General features: G+C 46.9%; 1 protein-coding gene across 1 annotated transcript in view; it reads left to right on the top strand.

Annotated features, from left to right (window-relative positions):
- Positions 1–23,826, top strand: part of C2H20orf27 (chromosome 2 C20orf27 homolog) — a 121,162-nt gene that overhangs the window by 15,988 nt on the left and 81,348 nt on the right. Inside the window, exon 2 of the mRNA XM_030190981.1 lies at positions 6,201–6,310. Within this exon, the coding sequence (XP_030046841.1) occupies positions 6,286–6,310 (25 nt within the window). The 5' untranslated portion in view covers positions 6,201–6,285. The remainder of the gene's footprint in view (positions 1–6,200; positions 6,311–23,826) is intronic.

Here is a 23,826-nt window from a genome sequence, read left to right as displayed (position 1 = left end):
GGTTTGTACAGCTTCCTAAAGGAAAAGTCCCTAGACCATTATTAAAATGGACTTAGGGAAAAGCCATTGCTCATTTCTGGGGTAAGCAGCATAAAATGTTTTGTACTTTTTTGGGATCTTGCCAGGTATTTGTGACCTGAATTGGCCACTGTTGGAAACAGGATGCTGGGCTTGATGTCCCAGTATGGCACTACTTTTGTACTTATATACTTATTCTGCTTCTTTGGTGGGTGTTCCTTCTCTTTTCTGGTGGCTGCTCTGGGGATCTCCTCAGAGGCTGGTGGCTCTGGAGATGGGTTTTCCCCAGACTGTGGTGTTCTCCTGCTCAAGCAAATTTGTTAAAGTGGACCTTTTTTTCAGCCCCAGCTTCAGGCTCTTTTTATATCCTCAGCGAGTTCTGCTGGGGATTTGGGGGACTGTTTTTCATGCTTCTCCTGAGGATCCTGCTCAGAACAGGAGGTGCATTACCTCTCTGTCTCTGAGATAGCATTGTTGTGCCTTTTTACCCTTCTCCTTCGCTTGCCGCTCTTTCTGTGGCGTCCCTTCGTCCTTCTTGTGTGAATGAGTTGGAGTAGGGCGAGTTGGTACAGGAGGAACTTGAGGACCCTACTGCTGTTGGCATGTTTCATAGAGTCGAACTGCCATCTCTTATCTCTAACATTTTAGCAACTTTAAACATTGCTGACCCTAAAGCCCAAGCTGCTGCCACAGTCACTGTGGCTCCAGCCAGATGGCCTGCATGAGGAAACCTTTCAAGGTGTTCCCTGTACACAAGGCCATCCAGAGCTTATCTCAGCTCAGTGGTCAGACCCTGAGGGAAGCCTCAATGTGTCCAAGGCGATGGTCCACCTTTATCCGGTTATTACGAACCAGGCGAACAGATTTGACCTCCTTACTTTGGATGCTCTGGTGACGGTGGTTACCAAGATGATTACACTTCCAGTGGAAGGGGGATGGCACTCAAGGATATGCAGGACCAGCACCTAGAGGCTTCTGTGAAGCGTACTTTTGAGGTGTCCACATTGGCACTCCAGGCCTCAATTTGTAGCTCGCACACACAGCCAGGGCATGCCTGAGCTGGCTTCAGGAAGCAGGCCCACGATGCGGTTTCGACATTGGAGTCCGTTGTACCCCAAATGGAATTGGGACTGGCTTATCAGGCTGACTCCCTTTATGATCTGATCTGGACCTCAGCCAAACAGATGGCGCTAGCAGTTTCTTCTCGACGGTTATTGTGGCTACGCCATTGGGCTGCGGATTTGGCATTCAAGCTTCGGCTTACCAGGTTGCTCTTTCAGGTCAAGCTCCTCTTTGGAGAGGACCTAGAGAAGATTGTGAAGGATTTGGGGGACTCCAAGAGTCAGTGACTCCAGGAGGAACCCTGATCCACTCTATGGACTGGGCCTGCTGGATGTTACTGTCCAGGTCGCCCTGCGACAGCATTTCAGAGTCCCAGGTTTCAGCAGCATCCTTCCTTTCGAGGGGACAAATGACCCGTGACTGCTGTGACACGTCCAGGAACAGCAGGCCGTCCCTCCCAATGATGGGGCACCGGCCTACTATGCTAGGATAGGGTTCTGCTGCACGACTAATATTCCGTCAGTGTCAGTATGCTCATATTAGTCCTCTCCTCAAGTCACTTCACTAGCTTCCTATCCGTTTCCACATACAGTTCAAACTCCTCTTATTGACCTATAAGTGCATTCACTCTGCAGCCCCTCAGTATCTCGCCCTACATTCCTTCCCTGGAACTCCGTTCACTGGGTAAATCTCTCTTATCTGCACCCTTCTCCTCCACTGCTAACTCCAGACTCCGTTCCTTTTATCTTGCTGCATCATATGCCTGGAATAGACTTCCTGAGCCGGTTTGTCAAGCTCCATCTCTGGCCGTCTTCAAATCTAAGCTAACAGCCCACCTTTTTGATGCTGCTGCTTTTAACTCCTAACCCTTATTCACTTTGTTCAGATTAGAACCCTTATTTTATCATCCTCACTTTAATATTCCCTTATCTCTTGTTTGTTTGTTCTGTCTGTCCTAATTAGATTGTAAGCTCTGTCCAGCAGGGACTGTCTCTTCATGTTCAAGTGTACAGCGCTGCGTACGTCTAGTAGCACTTTAGAAATGATAAGTAGTAGTAGTAGTTGTTGGCTGAATCTCTTCTACAAAGAGTTGGCCAAGATCACCTCAGACCAATGCTTTCTAGATATTATCAGAGACTGTTACAAGCTAGAGTTCACTTCATCCATAGGCGATGCATTTTTGGAGTCCCAGTGCGCTACCATCTCCAACAGGGTGGCTGTTGAGGCCACACTACATTCGCTAATGGATCTAAGGGACAGTGGTGTCAGTTCCACCTCTCGAGGCACATATGGGTCTGTATTCCATTTATTTCGTGGTGCCTCAGAAAGGGGGATCGTTTCATCCACCCTCGATCTCCTCAAAGTGAATCCATTCTTGAGGGTCCATCATTTTCGCATGGAAACACTGTGGTCCATTGTGGCGGCAGTGTAGCCGGGAGAGTTTCTGACAGCATTGGGTCTCATGGAGGCGTATCTTCATATTCCTATTTGGCCCCCACATCAACACTTCCTGTGCTTTGTCATTAGGAGGCTCCATTTTCAATTTCAGGCCCTTCCCTTTGGTCTGTCTACTGTTCCCCATACCTTCTCCAAGGTTATGCTAGTGATGGTGGCATTTCTGTGGAAGGAAGGAATTGGAGTGCATCCCTACCTGGTTGGTTGATTTGGATGGACTCGTAGTGGAAGAGTCGCAGGGCCACTGACCGTGTCATTGCGCTTTTGCTGGATAATCAACCTCCCTAAAAGTCACCTAGTCCCTTCTTAGACTTTGGATTGCCTGGGAGCTCGTTTTGACATGGCACTGGGTCAAATCTTCTTGCCAGAGGACAGGAGGGACAAGCTTCACTCTCAGATTTCCAAACATCCTTCGGTTATGGAGTCTCTTAGCCTGGGATTATATTCAGGTGTTGGGCTCCATGGCTGCAACCCTGGAGGTAGTCCCATGGTAGAGGGTGCACATGCGACCTGTTCAGTTTTCTTCTGAGCAGGTGGTCGCATGGACTATCAGTGCAGTCTTCTATGGCTGCCCCAGGCCCGACGCAGTATGGCCTGGTGGCTTCACGACCACAGCTTACTGAAGGGAGTGCCTCTGGTGTCTTCACAGTAGATGGTCGTGGTGACGGATGTCAGCCTGACAGGTTGGGGGGGGGGGGGGCTCAATGTCTCCATCGCTATGTGCAGGGAACTTGGGCCACGTTGGAGGCAGCTTGGCTGATCAATCACCTGGAGCTGTGTGCAGGTTTTTCAGGACTTGCTGATGGACAGGGCGGTCCGAGTTTTTTTCTGACAACATGACAGTGGCTTACATCAATTGCCAAGGGTGACACCCAGAATCAGGCTCTTGCCGCCGAGGCGGGTCGTCACCTTCATTGTCTGTTGGCAGTGCACATTGAGGGACAATGCAATGTGCAGGCAGATTTTCTTAGCCGCTGTCATCTGGATCCGGTGGAATGGGAACTGTCCGCGGAGGCGTTTCGCATGATTTGCTGGAAATGGAGCACGCTGGAGATAGATCTAATGGCATCCCAGGCAAATGCCAAGGTACCTGCCTTCTTCAGCAGAAGAAAAGAGTCCATGTCTGCCGGGCTGGACGCGCTTCTCCTGCCCTGGCCCAAATCGGCACTACTGTACATTTTTCCTCCGTGGCCCTTGATCGGTCAAGTTTTGCTCTGAATCGAGCGGCACTGGGGACGGTCATTCTAGTGGCTCCGGATTGGCTGCGACTCCCTTGGTACGCAGACTTAGTTCGGCTTCTAGTGGAGCCGTCTTTTTGCCTTCTTGTCAGCCCCGGTCTTCATTAGGGGCTGGTTTAGATAGAGGATCTCTACCTCTTTGGTCCTACATCCTGGCTCTTGAATGGGCACGTTTGAGGAAAAAGGACTATTCAGATGCAGTGATAGCTACCTTGTAGAAGAAACAGTGGGATTCCTGCTTCCCTACCACGACACAGCTCCCTACAAGCTTGGGCCATGTGGTGCTGAAAGTTCGGTTTGGTCTCATGAGATTTGAAACTGCGAGATCAACCCAAACCAGTGGCCCCTTGTGGCTCAAGCTTACAGAGAGCTGAATTGCGGGGAGAAGCAGGAATTCTGCTATAAGCATCACAAGAATTGCCAAGCTTCCAAGGGCCAGGAAAAAGCACCTTGGGGGGGGTGGGAGGTCAGATTCTGGTCCACTTTCCGTAGGTTGGACAAGGCTGTACCAGATCTAAAATAGCTCCCCCTCTTGGCCGTTCCTGTAAACAGTTCTTCATCTGTCTGTGCATTTTGTTCTGGTGGACAATATTACATCTGTACCAGTATATTCCTTTCGTTCACACATGGAATTTCTGTCTGTAAGGATTCCACACTTCTATCTGTTTAATGTAGAATGTTTCTTTTGTTTGACTCAGTTCCTTCCTGCAACCCCCCTCCAATTTGTTCCACTCTGTCATTGTGATATAATTTGTGCCCTGTGAACACAGTGTCCCATTAGGTCTCCGAGATGCTTATTATATCTGCCTCAAATAGTTATCCAAGAGATTTTCAGATCTAAATAAATTTTTTGTGGCTCATCAGTAGGTAACAGTAGTAATTACAGAACTTTGTAGTCGCACCTCTTTTCCTCATCGGTCCATTTTTTAAAAATACACTTTCAGATGTTCAAATATTAATTTCTTCCTTTACTCCAAATGTGTGTGTGTGTATATGTATATATATATATATATATATATATATATATATATATATATATATATATATATATATATATATATATATAAAGTTTTGTTAAAAATACTTCTCATAAATATCAGTGATGTTGAATTTAACTGGTAAGGCAGCTCAGCAGATCATTTCAAGCATATGTAGGTACACTTGTAACTCTGACGCCGACATAGGACTAGGTTTTGCAAGAAGCTACATCAGTGATATAGTTTTCTTAACCAAACGTTGTCTGGCACATTTCAAAAGCATTGCACATGGAGGGCCCTGGAGTAAAGGAAGAAATTAATATTTGAGTGTCTGAAAGTATGTTGTAAAAAATGGACTGATGAGTAAAGAGGTGTGACTACAAAAGCTCTGTGCTTACTATTGTTACCTACTATCTGATGGTTTACAAAAAATTTACCCCCCCCCCCCCCTCTGTTTACTAAGCAATGCGGCAATACAGGCACAGCCCATTCGAAGTGAATGGGCTGTGTCGTCCTTACTGCACCGACAGCCGCTAGCGCGGCTTACTAAACAGGAGGGTTGTTTAGGTCTGAGAATTTCTCTTGGATGATTATTTGTTGTACTGCTTCTTGATATTTTTAAAAAATCTTGCTATTACCACCCTATTATTTCTTTTTTTTTTATTTTATTTTATTTATTTATTGAATTTTAATTATACAAGCATATTAATCTTGTAACAGGAAAAGACTGATCAAGAAGGAAAAAAAAAAACTATAAAGCAAAGCATTTTACATAATTGTTCTTGTCTCAGTCAAAAGTCCACATACCACCCTATTATTTCAATTATATCGCATAGAAGTTGACGGGGTTATATCAAGTAGACATGAAACTTGAAGCTTGATCTGACAAAGCTGCTTTCATTTGTGTCTAAAGAATAACAATTTGATGTGTCAAGTTACTTTTCATTTTTTCATGACTTGGGATATGATCGTTAATTTATTCTTGTGCTGTAAGATGTATGTCTAGTAAGACCTATTGCTTTTCATTTTCTGTCTGAATAAATGGATGGTAGTTTCAGATGATCCCAGTTTATGAATGTGCAGGAAGACAAACCTGCTAGAGTGAGTTAGTTTGATAGTGGTTTTGAGTAGCAGAACATCTGCATTTATATGAACTTCTACAGTCTTAAACTTCATTGTAAATAAAATTTTAAAAAATGATGTTTTTATCATAAAGCTGTAAGTGGTTGAATCCAGACAGAATCTTTTTCAGTAGTGTTGTTTCTACAAGGCTGGTAAATTGTGTTTGTGACTATTAGTCAGCCGCTAAAACACAGTCTGTGTTTTAGTTTAGCCTGGCCCGGTGCACGTTTAACTTCTTGACCATATAAAGCTACTGTTGTTAATATGCAGGCATGGAAGTATTTATGCCAATATTTCATGGTGTAATTTAGTTTTGTTTATTTTAAAGGAGCCTGCATCTATAGAGGATGGCGATGACTTTGTGATTACGCTTTTTCACATTTTAATATTGAAGATTTAAGCTGGTGGAATAGATGGCTACTACATCTAAGAAGAAGGGTGAGTTACTAGAATCTAAGAAGAATTATTTCAGGTATAGTATGTATTTCCCTGTTCCCAGAAAAGTTACAATCTTAAGTGTGTGTCTGAGAAAATGAAAGGTTAAGGGCCTTGCTCAAAATCTCAACAAGCTGCATCAAGATTTGATCTGCCATTTCTATGATTGTCAGCCTACAGCTTTCTCCACTTAGCTAATTTCTCCGCTGTCGTTTCGATGGTAGTCAAAAAGACAAAATGTTTGCATTGGCAGATTTTAAGTTTGTGACTTTTTAGGCCTCTCGTTTAGCATTTCAGACATAATCTTCTGTTTTATAACCTGAAAACTGAGGATAACACCCCTAATAGTTTTTGTTTCCTCTTGGGGGGCAATTTCTTCAAATGGGTTTCATGACAGGAATGACTCTCACTCCTCAGCCAACATATGTGGAGTATGATCCCAGTCTTTCAGATTTACTGCTACCCCTCACTGTAGAACTTGCATCGTGCCAAAGAACTTCCCTTTGGAGTTTGTACGAGTGCCGTGGTTTTGAATCTGTTGATTTCAACTGAAGTAGTGTTTTTTTTTTTTCATGAAAAAAATAAAATAGAACATAAAAACAGTTTATATTTTATTCTGTACTGATTTCTTATGTACTGATTTCCAATAACCAGTAGCTAAAATGGTATTTATAACCACTTGAATGTGAAGTTTGAAGCAATTTAATCATGCATGTGGATTTATGTAGCACATTTGTATTTGTCTCGTTTTCTTTGGCACAGTTGTGTACAAAAGGTTTTGGGATCCTGGTCAAATGGCATGTTTTTGTGAATCCTTGTATGAATAAAAGCTGATACAACCTATGCATGATGCAAACGTTAATGTTTCTACAAATTGTAATGCACAATTACTATATTAGCATTTTTGACTACGGATTCAAAAATAATAAAATACTAAATATGGCAGGTTCAAAAGTTTAGTTATCCTTTAACTTCTTTGGCAGAAATAGCTTCCAAACATGTAGCTAGCTGTCTAACTAACCCCGCTGTTCACAAATCTGCGCTAGTGGCTGGTGGTGCGGTATGCCGACACAACCCATTCACTTTGAATGGGCTGTCTGCATTGCCACTTGGCAGCCGCAAGCGTGACTTTGTAAACAGGGAGGATAAGAGTTTTTTTTTTTTTTTTTCTGTTTTAAACTGACAAGCAAGACCGAGTCAGGCACACAAAGGATAACATTGGGATAGAAAGGGAAGTTGCTTATCTGTAATAGGGGTTCTCCGTAGATGAGAGGATGCAACCACTCACTCTCCAGGTGACATCAATCTAATGGAACTTGTGTGCCAGATTCTTCAAATAGCTCAGACGTTTTAAACTACCTTACTGAGCATGCACGGGGGCTCTCACACTACCTTGCTTTAAGAAGCTCTCCCAGTCCATATTCAAGCTAAAAGTGAAGGATTGTTTTCTTCTCTATTTTTACAGGGTTTTTTTTTTTTTTTTGTGGGGACTGTGGAATATTGTGTGGCTGCATCCCTTGCTGTCTACGGAGAACCTGTTACAGGTAAGCAACTTTGCTTCCTTAGCGTCCCTCAGGATCTGACTGATGGGTTGTGCACTCCTTCCATCTGATTCTAGTGAGCCAATAAGAGCCCTGGCCATCTAGACCTATTTCCAGTATTCTTAGTCTCCAGCAGGTGGAAGGAGGTGAGCCCTATAGTCTTCTCTCTGTTCTTTTTGTTGTATTCTATTCTCTCTCTCCTCTTTTTTTTTTTTTTTTTTTTTTAAAGAGTCTTTATTGGGAGCTTTAACTTTCCCTTTCTTCTGTGCACCAGTGATTTATTTCAGTTGGAGGGTGAAGCCCCCGGGGGTCTCATTAAGCACCGGGGTGCTACACTCGGGGGTACCGAGTTTCTCCCCCTATTTTCCTCCCGGGGTCTTCTGGCAGCGTTAGCTCTGCTTTTGTACAAGGAAGGGCTTAACCTCTTCGATGGGAGAGTGTTGAAGCCTAGGGAGAGGCAGCCATTTTGGGGGGGGGGGGGGAGAACCCCAAATTGGCTTGAACAAGCAGGGCAGCTGTCTCCACTGGCTTAGAAGCGCTTTGCATTCCTTTGTTTCTCACCGTGGTAGAGCCTTAAAAAAAAAGAAAATAGCAGCCGAGCTACGTCGGAAAAGCTTCGGCGGTACACTCTCTGTCAGCGCCAGGGAGTTGGAGCGAGTGGCACGTGTAAATATTGTACTGCAGTAGAAGTTTCTCCGGCGGCTTGGCCTTGTCTCTCACTGCCTCCCTCAGCAGTAGTGGCTCCGTTGGCTTCTGTTCCTGCTGCAGAAGCAATTAGCTCTCTCAGCTTGGCAGGAAAAGCCACCATTCCTTGTCATCAAGCAGATGAAGCCATTACGTATGGGTTGTGTCCATCAACCAGCAGGGGGAGATAGCATTCAGCTTTTCTCAGTGCCTCATGGCCAGCTAGCTCCACTGCCTCTTCAGTATTCTCTATCTCCCCAAGCAGGGTGGCTGCAGCTTCTTCGAGCTCCATCAAAATCTGCCTGGGGGTGGCTCCTGGCTTGCCAGTTGTTAGCCGGGGTGTTAGAGGCTATAGCAGCTTCACTTTGAAGGCACATAGGTCAGCCCTTTCCCTGCCTTACCCATGCCCCCGTGGATGTGGACATATTAGCTTGCTTTTCCCTGTCCTTTCCCACTCAGTGGATGCAGGCACATTGGTTTGTCTTTCCCTGTCCTTTCCCACTCATCTGAGCCTCCGGAGTTCTTATTACCTCTGCTTTCCTCACAGCGTTAAAAAAAATGGAACAGAGGATTTCCTTTGATTCTTCTATGGGACCGGAGCTGTGATACTCGGTCCGGTGAGGTAAGAGTGTTTTCTAACTCCTCCGGGGTGGGCCCGCGATCGGGGCGTTTTTGGCGCGAAACCACCATTTTGAATTTTCCCGCCATTTTCGGCGATGGCTGCAGAGAATGTAAAGCGCTGTTCCCGGTGTAGCAAGCGCAAATCAGCAGCGGGGCTCTGTAAATCGTGCTGTACAGGTGTAAGAGCCGGCCCGAGCATGGCGAGCGATGATTCTTCCCGCTCAGAGCTGGCAGCGGACGCCATTTTGAATTCTCCGCATGGCGTGGCCTCCGTAGAGACGGAGAGCCCTGAGCCCGGGGGGTGGGGTGGGTCGAATTGAGGCTATTCAGGGAGCGGCTAGCCCTGGACGGGATCTGGGTGCCCAGGGCGAGTTTTTCTCCCCTGATTTTGTGTTGTTATTGCATAAAGCATACATGCTGAAAAGAGCTCTCCCTCAAGGGTCGTCTGAGGCCCCTTCTATTGTCCCCCCCCCCCCCCCCTCGGTGGATTCTGGCCTGGGACTGCCCGCTGAGGCTATTTTCCCTGATAATTGGCATAAAGAAAAGCGTAGAAGGGCTAATTCCCCTTCAGATTGTGGTGCACCTCCTTCCCCCCCCCCCCCCCCCCCCCCCCCCCCCCCCCCCCCCCGTGGTCGGGCTGTGGTGGCTCTCAGACAGCATGCTGCGGCGAGGAATGCCGCTGGCACTCCCCGATTGGTGTCTAGTAGTGACAGATGCCAGCCTGAAGGGCTGGGGCGCACATTGCAAGGGGAAGCATGCCCAGGGTCTATGGACACCCGAGGAGTCGGAGTGGTCCATCAACCGCCTGGAGTTGAAAGCGGTGTTTCAGGCGCTTCTGGCCTTTCAAGTGACCCTGGAAGGATTGGCTGTCAGAGTCATGTCGGACAACACGACAGCAGTGGCCTACATAAATCGACAAGGCGGCACTCAGTGCAGAGCACTGGCCGCGCAGGCCGAACAGATTTGCCACTGGGCCGAGCTGCATCTTCAGTTTCTGTCGGCAGCTCACATTGCAGGTCAGAGCAACGTGCAAGCCGATTATCTAAGCAGGCATCAGATCGATCCAGCAGAATGGGAACTAGCAGACGAAGTATTCCTGCAGATATGTGCCAAATGGGGCAAGCCCGTGATGGATCTTATGGCGACAAGTTCAAATGCCAAAGTCCCGTGCTTCTTCAGCAGACGGAGAGATCCTCGCTCGGCAGGGTTGGATGCCTTGACTCAGCCCTGGCCTCCGGGCCTACTATATGTGTTCCCTCCGTGGCCCTTGATAGGGCGCATGCTCCTGCGGATTCGGCTGCACCCAGGAGAAGTGGTGCTCATGGCCCCGGATTGGCCCAGGAGGCCTTGGTATGCGGACCTCCGACAGATGCTAGTGGAGGCTCCCCTTCCTTTACCTCTGGTACTGAACCTGTTGTCACAGGGCCCGGTAGCCATGGAGGATGCCTGCCGCTTTGGTTTTATGGCATGGCGATTGAGAGGGCGCAATTGAGGGACAAAGGCTATTCAAACACAGTCATTTCCACTCTCCTGCAGGCTCGCAAGCGTTCCACTTCCGTGGCTTATGCCAGGATTTGGCACCAGTTTGAGTCTTGGTGTGCTTCAAAAGTGATCACACCCATGCGGGCTCCTGTCTCGCCGATTCTGGACTTTTTGCAGGATGGTGTACAAATAGGCTTGGCCTATAATTCCCTGCGGGTGCAAGTGGCAGCGTTGGCCTCCCTTCTTGGTAAGGTTGAAGGCGTGTCTTTAGCTGCTCATCCAGATGTGGCACGGTTTCTTAGTGGGGTGCTTCGGCTCCGGCCTTCCGTGCGAGCACCCTGTCCAGCTTGGAACCTGGGGCTAGTTTTGAAGGCCCTGCAGGTTTCTCCTTTTGAGCCGCTTCGGCGAGCATCGGAGAAAGATTTGACACTAAAGGCCGTTTTTCTTGTGGCCATTACTTCGGCGAGACGGGTGTCAGAGCTCCAGGCGCTGTCCTGTAGAGACCCATTTCTGCAATTCTCAGAGTCCGGGTCACGGTTCGGACCGTGCCTTCCTTCATGCCTAAGGTGGTTTCAGCGTTTCACCTAAACCAGCCTATTTTCTTGCCCTCCTTTGATAAGGAGGAGTTTCCAGAATCTTTTGGGCAGTTGCACCTGTTGGATGTGCGCAGGACTCTGCTGCAGTATCTGCGAGTTACTATCTCTTTCAGGATCTATGATCATCTGTTTGGTTTGCTATCAGGTCCTCGCAGAGGGTCCGGCCGGTCTCCGCCTGTAGCCTTTAAGGCACATTCTACCAGAGCGATTTCTTCCTCTTGGGCTGAAACTGGAGCATTCTCTCGTCAAGAGATATGCAGTGCAGCAACATGGGCTTCTAAGATCTCTTTTGCCAGACATTACAGGCTGGGTGTGGCTGCTAGGAGGGATGCACGTTTTGGAGCACAAGTGCTAGCGCGTGGTGTGACCTGTTCCCACCCTATATAGGGATTGCTTTGTTACATCCCATATGTAATGGCTTCATCTGCTTGATGACAAGGAAGGGAAAGTTAGGTTCTTACCTTGGTAATTTTCTTTCCTTTAGTCATAGCAGATGAAGCCATGAGCCCTCCCTGTATGATTGTCTGTATGCTGTGAATCTGTTTCAGGTTCTGTTCTTGTTTCCTGAAGTTTCTTCCTTGGGAGAAAGTTGGAAAACAGTCTTCAGGATTCATGTTTGCTATATAGTAACAATATTCACCTTTGTGAGGACTCCAGAGGGACAAAGGGGCATATATCTTGCCTATATAAATACCAAAGAAAGCATTTACGCCCCCATGTGTTACATCGTTTGCATTAGCATCGGGAGCTGGGGGGGGGGGGGTCACAATCGAGGATGACGACTGGAACTCTTAGAGAGTGCTTTATTGAAGGTGTCTACATCTGTTCCCTTTAAAGAAAATGCCGTTATACAGATGGTACCTTACCCGTTCGTCTTCATCACTCATTCCCAATTGCTTCTCCTTTGTGCTGGCGGGGGTGTGGACAGAGGGGTACCATGGGCCGTATCTGGTGGTCCTGTGTTGAGCTTATTGGGGGGCTATCCAACATAGGCCTCAGTGGTGGTTAGCGAGGCCTATTAAGGGGACCCCGGAGTTCTTTTTATTCCCTAAGAAACCTCCGGGTCTCACTAAATCTCAGGCTCTTAAAACTGTTACATGTTCACTTATAGGAGGATGAGTCCATTCCCTCCAGTTTATGTTTTGAGAGGATGAGTTTATTCCCTCCAGGAGGTTGTGTGTATCCCCTCCAGTTATACAATAAGGAGGACGAGTTTATTCCCTCCAGGAGGATGTGTTCATTCCCTCCTTTTGAGTTCATGCCCTTGTTAAGGGGCCATCGTTCGCTGTGAGGAAAGTTCATGTTGTTCCCATTGCGGTTTGCCATACTGCTTTGGAAGCTTCAAATACTGAAGAGGCAGTGGAGCTAGCTGGCCGTGAGGCACTGTGAAAAGTTGAGTGCTCTCTATCTCCCCCTGCTGGTTGATGGACACAACCCATACGTAATGGCTTCATCTGCTATGACTAAAAGAAAATTACCAAGGTAAGAACCTAATTTTCCCTTTTGCAGGTTTCTAGTGCTACTACTACTTAACATTTCTAGAGCGCTACTAGGGTTACGCAGTGCTGTACAAAATAAACAAAGAAGGACGGTCCCTGCTCAAAGCAGCTTACAATCTAAAGAACGAAATGTCAAGTTGGGCAGTCTAGATTTCCTGGGTAGAGGTGTAGAGGTTAGGTGCCGAAAGGCGACGTTGAAGAGGTGGGCTTTAAGCAGAGATTTGAAGACCAGTCCTCTTCCTTCCCCAGTGAGTGGAGTGCTCGGCGGTGGGGATGCCAGAGCATTTTGGGACTCCAGGAGGGGAGATTTCCCTCCTGAGGTTGTCATTCAGATGTATCAGGCATTTTTATTGAAGAAGGCGGGTCCTGCTTTGGCCCCTTCAGGAACATCTTTAGCTAAGTTGCTAGCTCCTGCTAGGAGGTCTAGGGTGTCCTGGGATCTGGTGAAGGACCAGGTTTCTGAGCCAGAATTGGACATGCCCTCTCTGGAGGAGGTGGATATGTTAGGGCAGCAGCAGTTGGAGAACCCCAGTTCTGCTGGTGGAATCTTTGCTCCGGGGGGAAGATCCTTCAGCTGTTAGGCTTTTCCACAAGGAAGATCTGCAGGAGCTCATTTCGTTGTTAGTGATCACCTTACATTTTGAGGAAGAGCTGCCCGCGGTCCTAGAAGGCCATAAGGTAGATCTGTTGGTTAAAGGCATTAGACATCCTGGGAAGACTTTTCCTATGCACCAGGATATTAGAGACATCATTCCAGCGCAGTGGGATGTACCGGACTCTCTTTTTCGTCCTGTTAGGTGTATGGTACGGCTTTATCTGGTCCCAGATGCAGATAGATCCTTTCTTAAAATTCCTGTGGTAGATGCGGTGGTCTTGGCGGTAACTAAGCGCAATACGGTTCCTGTTGATGGAGGTACTGCTCTTCAGGATGTTCAGGATTGTTGGATGGAAGGTCTTAGTTTTGAAGTCTCTTCCTTGGTGGTACAGGCTGCCATTTGTGTTTCTTTAGTGGCCAGGGTGTGCTTCCGGTGGGCCAAGAGAGTCCTAGACAGAGCGTCGAATGATTTGTCTTCCATAGACGTGGAGGTGGCTAAGATTGAGATGGGCTCTGCCTTCTTAGCGGATACTTTGTACAATTTGCTGAGGGCCTCTGCCAAGTCCATGGCTTTGGGAGTCACAACATGTTGTCCTCTTTGGTTGAGAGATTGGTCTGCAGATGTGGCTTCTAAGTATAAACTAAGCAAGTTTCCTTTCAAGGGATCCTTTTTGTTTGGGGACAAATTGGATAAGTTGATCCATAGTCTGGGGGATACTGAAGTCCCTCGCCTTCCGGAAGATCGGCCTAGTCCGTCAGATCATGGCTCACTTCATGGTTGGGGGCAAGATTTCCATTGTTTTCAGTCAACTAGAGGGACTCAGTCTTGGAAGTCAAGGTTTTTCCAGAGAAATCAGTCCTATTGAGGGGCACACCAAGGTGTTAGAGAACCTGGAGCTTCTTTCCAGTCCTTAGCTTGTCCCACCCAGTGAAGGTGTGTGGGCCCCTCTGATTCCTGTGGGAGCTCGTTTAGCAGAGTTTTATTGGAGGTGGGTCCAGATTACCACCGATCAGCGGGTGTTAGAGGTTATTCGAGACAGGTATGCCTTAGAGTTTGTGCGGCATCTTTCAGATGCCTTTCTGGAGTCTCCCTTCCGATCTTATCTCAAGGCGGGCGGTTCGGGACACTTTACTAAGGCTTCATGAACTCTTGTCTGGTTCCACCTTCAGAAGTCAAGCAAGGCCATTATTCCATCTACTTTGTAGTTCCGAGGAGGGTTCCTTCCTTCCAATTTTAGATCTCAAGGTGGTCAGTCAGACACTCAAGGTTGCCAGTTTTTGGATGGAAACCCTTCACTCAGTGATAGTTGCTGTTAGGTCAGAAGAGTTTTTGACCATGCTGGATTTAAAAGGCCTATCTGCACATTCCTCTTCGGCGTTTTCTTCACTTTGCGATTCTGAGCCAGTATTTTTGCTTTAGTTCCACGTACATTCACCAAAGTCACGGTAGTGTGGCAGCGGTATATTTAGGAGTGTCTTTTGATACAGCAGGCGGTCGGATATTTCTTCCTCAGAGCAGACGTCTCAAGTTACAGTCTCAGATTCGGATATTTCTGAACAGACGCATTCCTTGTGCTCGGGATTTTTTTTCAAGTTAAGGATTTGACACTCGAGACAGTATTTTTGGTAGCCATTGCCTCGGCTTGGAGAGTGTTGGAGTCTCAAGCCTTTTCCTGTAAGTCGCCTTTCTTGAAGAGCGTGTGGTTTTGCGTCCCGTTCTTTCCTTTCTTCCTAAGGTCGTTTCACAGTTTCATCTCTCTGTTGGTAGTTTTACCTGTCTTAGATTCTTCCGGTTCTGAGGATCAACAAAGATTACAGACTCTGGATGTTAGGAGAGTTCTTAAGCACTATCTGAAGGTTATGGAGGAATTCAGACGTTCAGACCGTCTGTTTCTGTTCATTGGAGGTTCCCGTAAGGGGGTTAGTGGTGTCAAAGCCCACCATTTCTAGGTGGCTCAAGAAGATGATAGCTTCCGCTTACCTTTTTTCTGGCAAGCAGGTACCGGGATGGAATCAAGACCCACTGTACTAGGGGGCAGGCTGCTTCTTGGGCGGAACGCTTTTTGGTGCCGCCCTTGGACGTTTGTAAGGCAGCGATTTGGTCTTCCTTGCATTCATTCTCTAAGTATTATAGATTAGACGTGTCTTCAGAAAGTAATCTTTGATGCTAGGGTTCTCACGGCAGGTTTTCTGGGGTCCCTTCCTTATGAATACTGCTTTGTTACTTCCCATCAGTCAGATCCTGGGCCAGTCCGGAGGGACGCTAAGGAAGGAGAAATTAGGTCTGCTAATTTGCTTTCTTTTAGTCCCTCCGGACCGTCCCAGGTCCCATCTGTTTTCATTGTTGTCAGTACTGAAGAGCAGTTAATGTTTTTCTTGTTTGTTGTTGGCATTGCACTTTCATTTGGGGATGGAGCTGCTTTGTGCGTTACTTTGTTTAAAAAGAAAAATGCAAAAAGGCGTGTTTTGCCAAATGTATGAGTGAATGTGTGGCACATTTTGATATAACTTCTTGCCCAGCACATTATTATTACAATTTAGTGGCTGTTTAGATTCCTTGTGGCACAGAATGGATTTTCTTTTTTTCTTTTTCTTTCTTTTTTCTTTCTTTTTCTACAGCCTCACATTTTTTCTCACCATTGAGATGCTCTGCTGACTTCCTACCTTGATGACGTCATAGCATTATTAAGCCAGTCCTTTTTCTTCTATGTCACTGTTTGAAAATGTCAGCCCCCTCTCTCTCTCTCTCTCTCTCTCTGGGCGATTAAGTATTATTTCTTCAAACCTACTAAAACATGTGTCAAGGACCAGAATATGCCAACCCAAAGGACCTTGTTCAGGTACTGAAGGGCTCTAATCTCAAGCGTTTAACATGCCCTGTGGGCTCTTTCGGACTACCAATGGGAGCAGGCACCAACTCGATGGCTCCTAATGGTTGCCCTACAGGGGTAAAATCGCAACAGTAAAATGTCTGCTTCTCTGTGTGAGAGCCTAAATCTAAGCATATAGCAGATGCTGTGCCTCCTCAAACAAAAGCTAAGCTTTCAAGGCTGCCATGGTTACACCTCCATTAATGTCTGCAGCAGCAACCAGTACAGTACTACTTGGCGTAGCGTGGCAAGACATCAAGCTTACATCTCCTCATTCAGTTCAGTCACCTGCTATGTTTTCTTCCCAGTGAAGAAGACAAAATCATGAAACTCCTCTATGCTGTGACTAACTTGAGTAGCAGAGTGTCCTTCAACTAAAGCTGCAAAGGAGCAATCATCAATATAGGTCTATTCCTGCTTTCACTTCACAGACCCCTCAGGATGCAGCTGTATTATTAGTGCATGTTTTCCAGAAAATATTACAGCAGCTTTAAGTATAGTTTTCCAATTTCCAGGTATGCTCCTCCTAATCTCTAGGGCAAGACTTAACAGCAGTCAAGCAGCCTAAGCCTCATAGTTCATCTCCTGCTCCATCCATTTTGCCACAGTTGCCTATCATGCTTATTTTTGAAAGAGATCGCCGGCCATCTTCCGACACAAATCGGGAGATGGCCGGCCATCTCCTGAACCCGGACAAATCGGTATAATGGAAAGCCGGCTCCAACTGTTTTCTGTTGCAGAGCCGGCCAAAGTTAAAGGGGTGTTTCGGAAGGGTATGGAAGGCGGGACGGGGGCATGGTTATGAGATGGCCGGCTTCGGCCGATAATGGAAAAAAAGAAGGCCGGCTCTGACAAGCATTTCGCTGGCTTCACGATCCATTTATTTTTAGGACCAGGCCTCAAAAAAGTGCCCCAATTGACCAGATGACCACCGGAGGGAATCAGGGATGACCTCCCTTTACTCCCCCAGTGGTCAACAACCCCCTCCCACCCAAAAAAAAAAAAGTTAAAAAACATTTTTTTGCCAGCCTGAAATGTCATACCCAGCTCTATGACATAGTAAATGACGGCAGAAAAAAACCTGCACGGTCCATCCAGTCTGCCCTACAAGATAAACTCATATGTGCTACTTTTTGTGTATACCTTACCTTGATTTGTACCTGTCCTTTTCAGGGCACAGACTGTGTAAGTCTGCCCTGCCTTCCACCACCGGCTCTGGCACAGACCGTAATAGTCTGCCCTCCACTATCCCCGCCTCCCGCCACCGGCTCTGCCACCCAATCTCGGCTAAGCTCCTTAGGATCCATTCCTTTTGAACAGGATTCCTTTATATTTATCCCACACGTGTTTGACAGCAGTATGCAGGTCCCTGGAGCAGTTTTTGGTGGGTGCAGTGCACTTCAGGCAGGTGGACCCAGGCCCATAACCCCCTACCTGTTACACTTGTGGTGGTAAATGGGAGCCCTCCAACCCTCCCCCCCAAAAAAACCCACTGTACCCACATGTAGGTGCCCCCCCTTCACCCCTTAGGGCTATGGTAGTGGTGTAGAGTTGTGGAGAGTGGGTTTTGGGGGTGATTTGGGGGGCTCAGCACCCAAGGTAAGGGAGCTATGCACCCGGGAGCAATTTTTTAAGTCCACTGCAGTGGCCCCTAGGGTGCCCGGTTGGTGTCCTGGCATGTGAGGGGGACCAGTGCACTACAAATGCTGGCTCCTCCCACGACCAAATACCTTGGATTTGGCCGGGTTTGAGATCGCCGGCATTAGTTTCCATTATCGCCAGAAACCAATGCCGGCCATCTCTAAAGCCGGCCCAAATGCTGAGATTTGGCCGTCTCCAACCGTATTATCGAAACGAAAGCTAGCCGGCTATCTTATTTCGATAATACGGTTTGGGCGCTGTTCGATTATGCCCCTCCATGTTACAGTGGCAGGATTCTCCACAGCACTCTGAGTCCTTTTAGTCAGATGATGGTTATCCCTCTTCCTCCCAGTTCTACTGCTCCTCTTCCTCCCAGTTCTACTGCTCCAGTAGCTTCAACTGTCGCTAATGTTCCTGAGCAGGAACGCTTCACTTCAGCTTATCAAGATGTAGCTCTAGTGGATGCCAACTACACCATGTTTATACGAAAGAGTCTCAGAAACCTAGCGTTAGCGTCTTGACAGTTAAACTGATTGCAAGAAATTATGAAACCCTTTTGATGTCCCCAAGGGAACTATTGCAATGCCTATCTACTCTGTACGTAAGGGATTGCAATCTAAGTTTTGGCAAACCTCTTATTCCAGTGAACCAGTGTCTACAGAGTCCAGTCTGCTCCTGAACATAACAAGCCCAAGTTACCTCACTATTCAGTTGTCTTAGAAGCAGTTAAAAAAAATAAATCATCTTTATTAAATGTCCAAGCACAGAAACAACAACAGACACATAATATGTGTGCAAGCATGCATACAACACACCTTTTCCCCCTACCCAATCCCCACCTATCTCTCTGTCTCTCTCTCAAAGCAGACAACATTTTTGACTGTTTAATTGGGTAACTGTTTAATTGGGAGTGGAGGAGTGGCCTAGTGGTTAGGGTGGTGGACTTTGGTCCTGGGGAACTAAGGAACTGAGTTCATTTCCCACTTCAGGCACAGGCAGCTCCTTGTGACTCTGGGCAAGTCACTTAACCCTCCATTGCCCCATGTAAGCTGCATTGAGCCTGCCATGAGTGGGAAAGTGCGGGGTACAAATGTAACAAAAATAAAATAAATAACTAATACCAAACACACTCCATGTGATGAGGTGAGGCACCGTAGGGCTAACAGGATCACTCACGAGTTCAGAACCATCATAGTGTCACCATAGCAGTGCCCTAGATGCGCTTAGTCCCACCCTGGGGAAAGAATACCCCACAGAAAAAAAAGCCACTGCAGCAGACAGAATAATACTGCCTGCACACAGCACTAGCGCTCAGACTGGCTCCAGAAGAGTGTAGCCTCCATAAGTGTCGGTTCCACATGACTGCTGGTCAGGAGGAGGCTGAAGGCTAAGAAAGGTGGCCCCTTGTAACTTCCAACTAGTGGGTGGGTTCTTCAAATACTCCATCTCGGATATGCCCTCAATTGTCGTCAGAAGCCTCCAAATTGCCCACCAAGAGCCCATTGCTTCAGCTCTTGGCAGAAGCAGGTACTTACAGAGGAACTCTCTGTCCTTCTGATGGCTTATGCGGTCGAACACATTCCACCAGGGGACGAAGGGCTGGGATTCTATTCCAGGTACTTCCTCATGCAGAAGAAAATGGGGGGGGGGGGGGGTGCGTCCCATCTTAGACCTAATGGCCCTAAATAAATTCCTGGCAAAAGAAAAGTTCAGGATGGGTTCCCTGTGCATCTTTCTCCCCATGATTCAGGAAAATAATTGGCTATGCTCTCTGAACTTAAAGGATGCATATAAACACACTCCCAATACTTCCGGTTAGTATCTTCAGTTTTGCCTGGAAACACAGCACTTCCATTACCGCGTGTTGCCCTTTGGCCTCGATTCATCTTCCAGGGTTTTTACAAAATGTCTAACGGGAGTCTCAGCATCACTACACAGACTTGGGAGTCCATGTGTTCCCTTATCTGGACGATTGGCTTTAGAACAGCACATGGGAGGACGGTGCTCAGGAGTCCATGCAGAGAACTGTTCGGGTGCTTGAGCTACTAGGGTTCATTTTAAACTACCCCATCCCATCTTCACCTGGCCCAACAGTTGGAATTTATTGGAGCTCTGCTCGATACATGGAAGGTTCGAGCCTACCTCCCAGAGTCGAGAGCAGATGCTCTGGTCACCTTAGCTTTTTGAATTCGAGCCTCTCAACAGGTCATTGCTCGGCAGATGTTAAGGTTGCTGGGCCACATGGCGTTCACAGTCTGTGAAACCCATGACACGTCTCCACATGAAATCTGCCCAATGGACCCTGGCTTCTCAGTGGTGGTAAGTCAAGGGGAGTCTGGAAGATGTCATCCGAGTTTCCCTGGAGCTTGCCTGCTCCCTGTTGAGATGGACCATTCATTCCAGTTTGACTCTGGGACTTCCATTCCAAATTCCTTATCCTCAAAAAATGCTGAACTCATATTGATGGACTTCACACTCAAGGGGCTTGATCTGTCCAGGAAATAGATCTCCAGATCAATCTCTGGAACACTCTAAAGGCTTTCAGAGATCGGCTGTCTCATTAAATTGTACTCATCCAAACTGACAATCAAGTTGCTATGTATTACACTAACAATCAGGGGGGCACCGGATCATTCCCTCTGAGTCAGGAGGCCATCCAGATGTGGCCCTGGGCTCTCCAGCATGGCATGTTTCTTCGCACCACTTATCTGGTGAGCAAAAACAGCCTGACCAACAGACTGAGCAGGATCATACAACTGCACAAGTGGTCTGTCAACATTGGCGTTGCCACAAGATATTCTGAGTGTGGGGCACCCCCTCGGTGGATCTCTGCTACTGATATCAATTGCAAAGTCCCTCAGTTCTGACTAGCGTCAGATGCCTTCCTCCTGCATTGAGGGACAGGTCTTCTCTATGCATATTCTCCTGTACTTCTTGTAGGAAAGACTTTGCTGAAGCTCAAGCAAGACCACAGAACTTCTCATCGCTCCTTACTGGCCTTGCCAGATCTGGTTCCCTCTTCTTCTGGCGTTACCTTCCGAAGAACTGTTTACATTGTAATGTTTTCTGACCCTCCTCATACAGAGCAAGGGATCTCTTCTGCATCCCATCCTTCATTCTCTGGCCTTTACAGCCTGGATGTTGAGAGCCAAGAATTTGTTTCCTTGGGTCTTGTTAGCTTCCAGGAAAAATTCCACCAAGAGATGTTACTCTTTTGTGTTGTAGGTTTGCTGTCTGGTGTGAAGGCAAGGTCCTAGATCCCTTTTCCTGCTCTACAGAGGCCCTGCTTGAGTACCTTCTATATCTGCCTGAGTCTGGTCTCAAGACCAACTCTATAAGGGTTCATCTCAGTGCAATTAGTGCTTATCACTGTGTAGAAGGTGAACCCATCTCTGGACAGCCTCTAGTTCGCTTCATGAGAGGTTTGCTTTTGTCAAAGCCCCTTGTTAAACCTCCACCTGTGTCATCGGACTCAACGTCGTTCTCACCCAACTGATGAAAACTTCTTTTCCTGCCATCTGAAGTACTTGACCAGGGAAGGTCATTTTCTTGGTGGATGCAAGTTTCATCACAACAGAGTAGTCCTCCGCACACATCCTAAGTTCCTGCCCAAGGTAGTGTCAAGAGTTCCATCTGAGTCAGTTGTCTTGCCAACATTCTTTTCCTGACCATGCCTATCCTGGCGTGAACGCCTTGCATACCTTGGACTGCAAGTGAGCATTGCCCTATTACATGGAGCGACGAAGCCCCACAGACAGGCCGCCCAACTTTTTTTTTTTCTTTTGATCCCACTAGGATGGGTGTCGCCATTGGGAAGCCCACAATCTCTAATTGGCAGACTGCATTTCTTTCACTTATGCCCAGGCTGGGCTGATCCTGGAGGGTCATGTCAAGGCTCACAATGTCAGAGCCATGGTTGTGTTGGTAGCCCACTTGCGGTCAGCCTCCATTGAAGAAATTTGCAAGGCTGTGACATGGTCTTTAGTCCACACATTCACATCGCACTACTGCCTTGAGCAGGATACCCAACACGACAGTCAGGTTAGGCAGACAGTGTTGCGGAATCTGTTTGGGGTTTAGAATCCAACTCCACCCTACTAGGCCCGTTTTCTTCTGTTCCTGGGTTCACTTTTCACTCATCCTATATAATAAAACACACCTCCAACATTCTGAAGCTGACTGCATGGCTGAGACATTCCTGCTCTCTGTATCCATCTCCTGAATTGACAGCACGTACTTCTGGGTTCGTCACAAGCAGAAGTGACCAACCACACGAGGTTTCTCGGCTTCAGAATGTTGGAGGTGCATTCTATTAAATAGGATTGGTCAGTTCCTTGAAGCACAGCCAGAGCTCAGCGTCCTGCACAGTAACGCTCAGACACCAGAGAGAGAGAGAGGGGGGCCTGACACCAGAGAGGGGGGGGGGAGGTATCTCTGTCACACACTCTCTCTCTCTCTCTCTCTCTCTCTCTCTCTCACACACACAGTCAATGTCTTTCTCTCACTCTCACACACTCTATGTCTCACACTGTATCACATTCACTCTCTGTGTCACACAGTCACTCACACACTCTCTTAGTCTCATACACTCAGTCTCACAGAGAGTCTGTGTCTCACACACACTCTCGCACACACTGTATCTGTGTGAAACACACTCTCTCTCTCACACTGTGTCTCACATACGCACTTGCACATACTCTCATTCTCACACACACTCTCTCTCACAGACACACTCGCACCCAGACTTTCTCTCTCACACACACGCACATTCACTCTCTCTCCCCCACACAGTCACTCTCACATACACTCTCTCAAACATACACACTCCGAGGAAAACCTTGCTAGCACCCGTTTCATTTGTGTCAGAAACTGGCCTTTTTTACTAGTTTTGTGTATAGTTTCAGGTTGATGTATGTCCTCACTGTTACGATGAAACAAACAGAGAGGGTATACAGCATACATAGAGAGTATACAAACAAAAAAAAAGCAACACTGGGCCTTCAAGGCTAGGACAACAGGAGTATTTTATTGAAAAATAACCTGACACAAGCCGTGTTTCGGCATTAAGTAACGCCTGCCTCAGGGGTCGGAGTTTAGTTGTAAATTAGACAAGATGTGTAAATGTTCAATGCAAATTGTTTTTATCAAAGGAACGGCTAACACAGGAGTTGACCATGGCTGTTCTTCCCGACAGGACAGCTTGGCTCAGAAGTTTTTTATTTTATTCTCAGAGGCATTGGACATTGCCTTTTTTGTTTGTATACTCACTGTTACGATGCCCAGTTGACCAATATTTGTTGTTTTCAGTGAGCCTGGATGCTAGGATACCCCAGTTTGAGTATTATTGCCTGCTTGCCCTCGGAGAAAGTGAAGATACTTACCTGTAGCAGGTATCCTCCAAGGACAGCAGGCCTTATGTTCTCACAAACCCTCCTGCCGCCCCTAGGAGTTGTCTGCAATTTTTTTCTTTTTATGTTGTAGTATTTAACTGCGGTAACCGCTCTCTCGCGGCAGACAGGGAGGCACTCGTGCTCCACAAAGCTCTTGTGAAGCTTGTCATAATCTTTTTACTGGTCAACGCAGGACCACTTTAATTGTGAGAATATAAGGCCTACTGTCCTTGAAGAATACCTGCTATAGGTAAGTATGTTCGCTATTCATTGTCCCTTTTTCAGTTCATTACCATAGGCATGAACATAGGTCCTTATCTGCCATTTTACTCTGTTTTGAAGGGCCATGTTTAAATTCCATGGTCCCTATATAATCTCTGGCTTTCTCTCTTTTTCATAGGTAAGAAGGGAAGGATCTTTTTATTTCATTCTATTTATTTAATAGCGTTGACATGCTGCTTCTTTGTAAATCACACAATAAATTGAACATGGGCAACAGACAATTACAACAGTGAAAATATTCAAATATATGCATAGTATGGCACACAGCAGTATGCTAATTAAATTGTGAACACAATAGGCAAAAAACATTTGAATAGA

The sequence above is a fragment of the Microcaecilia unicolor genome, chromosome 2 (genome assembly GCF_901765095.1).
Source record: "Microcaecilia unicolor chromosome 2, aMicUni1.1, whole genome shotgun sequence".
NCBI classification, from domain to species: Eukaryota; Metazoa; Chordata; class Amphibia; order Gymnophiona; family Siphonopidae; genus Microcaecilia; species Microcaecilia unicolor.
This window is presented reverse-complemented; position numbering and strand designations above follow the sequence as displayed.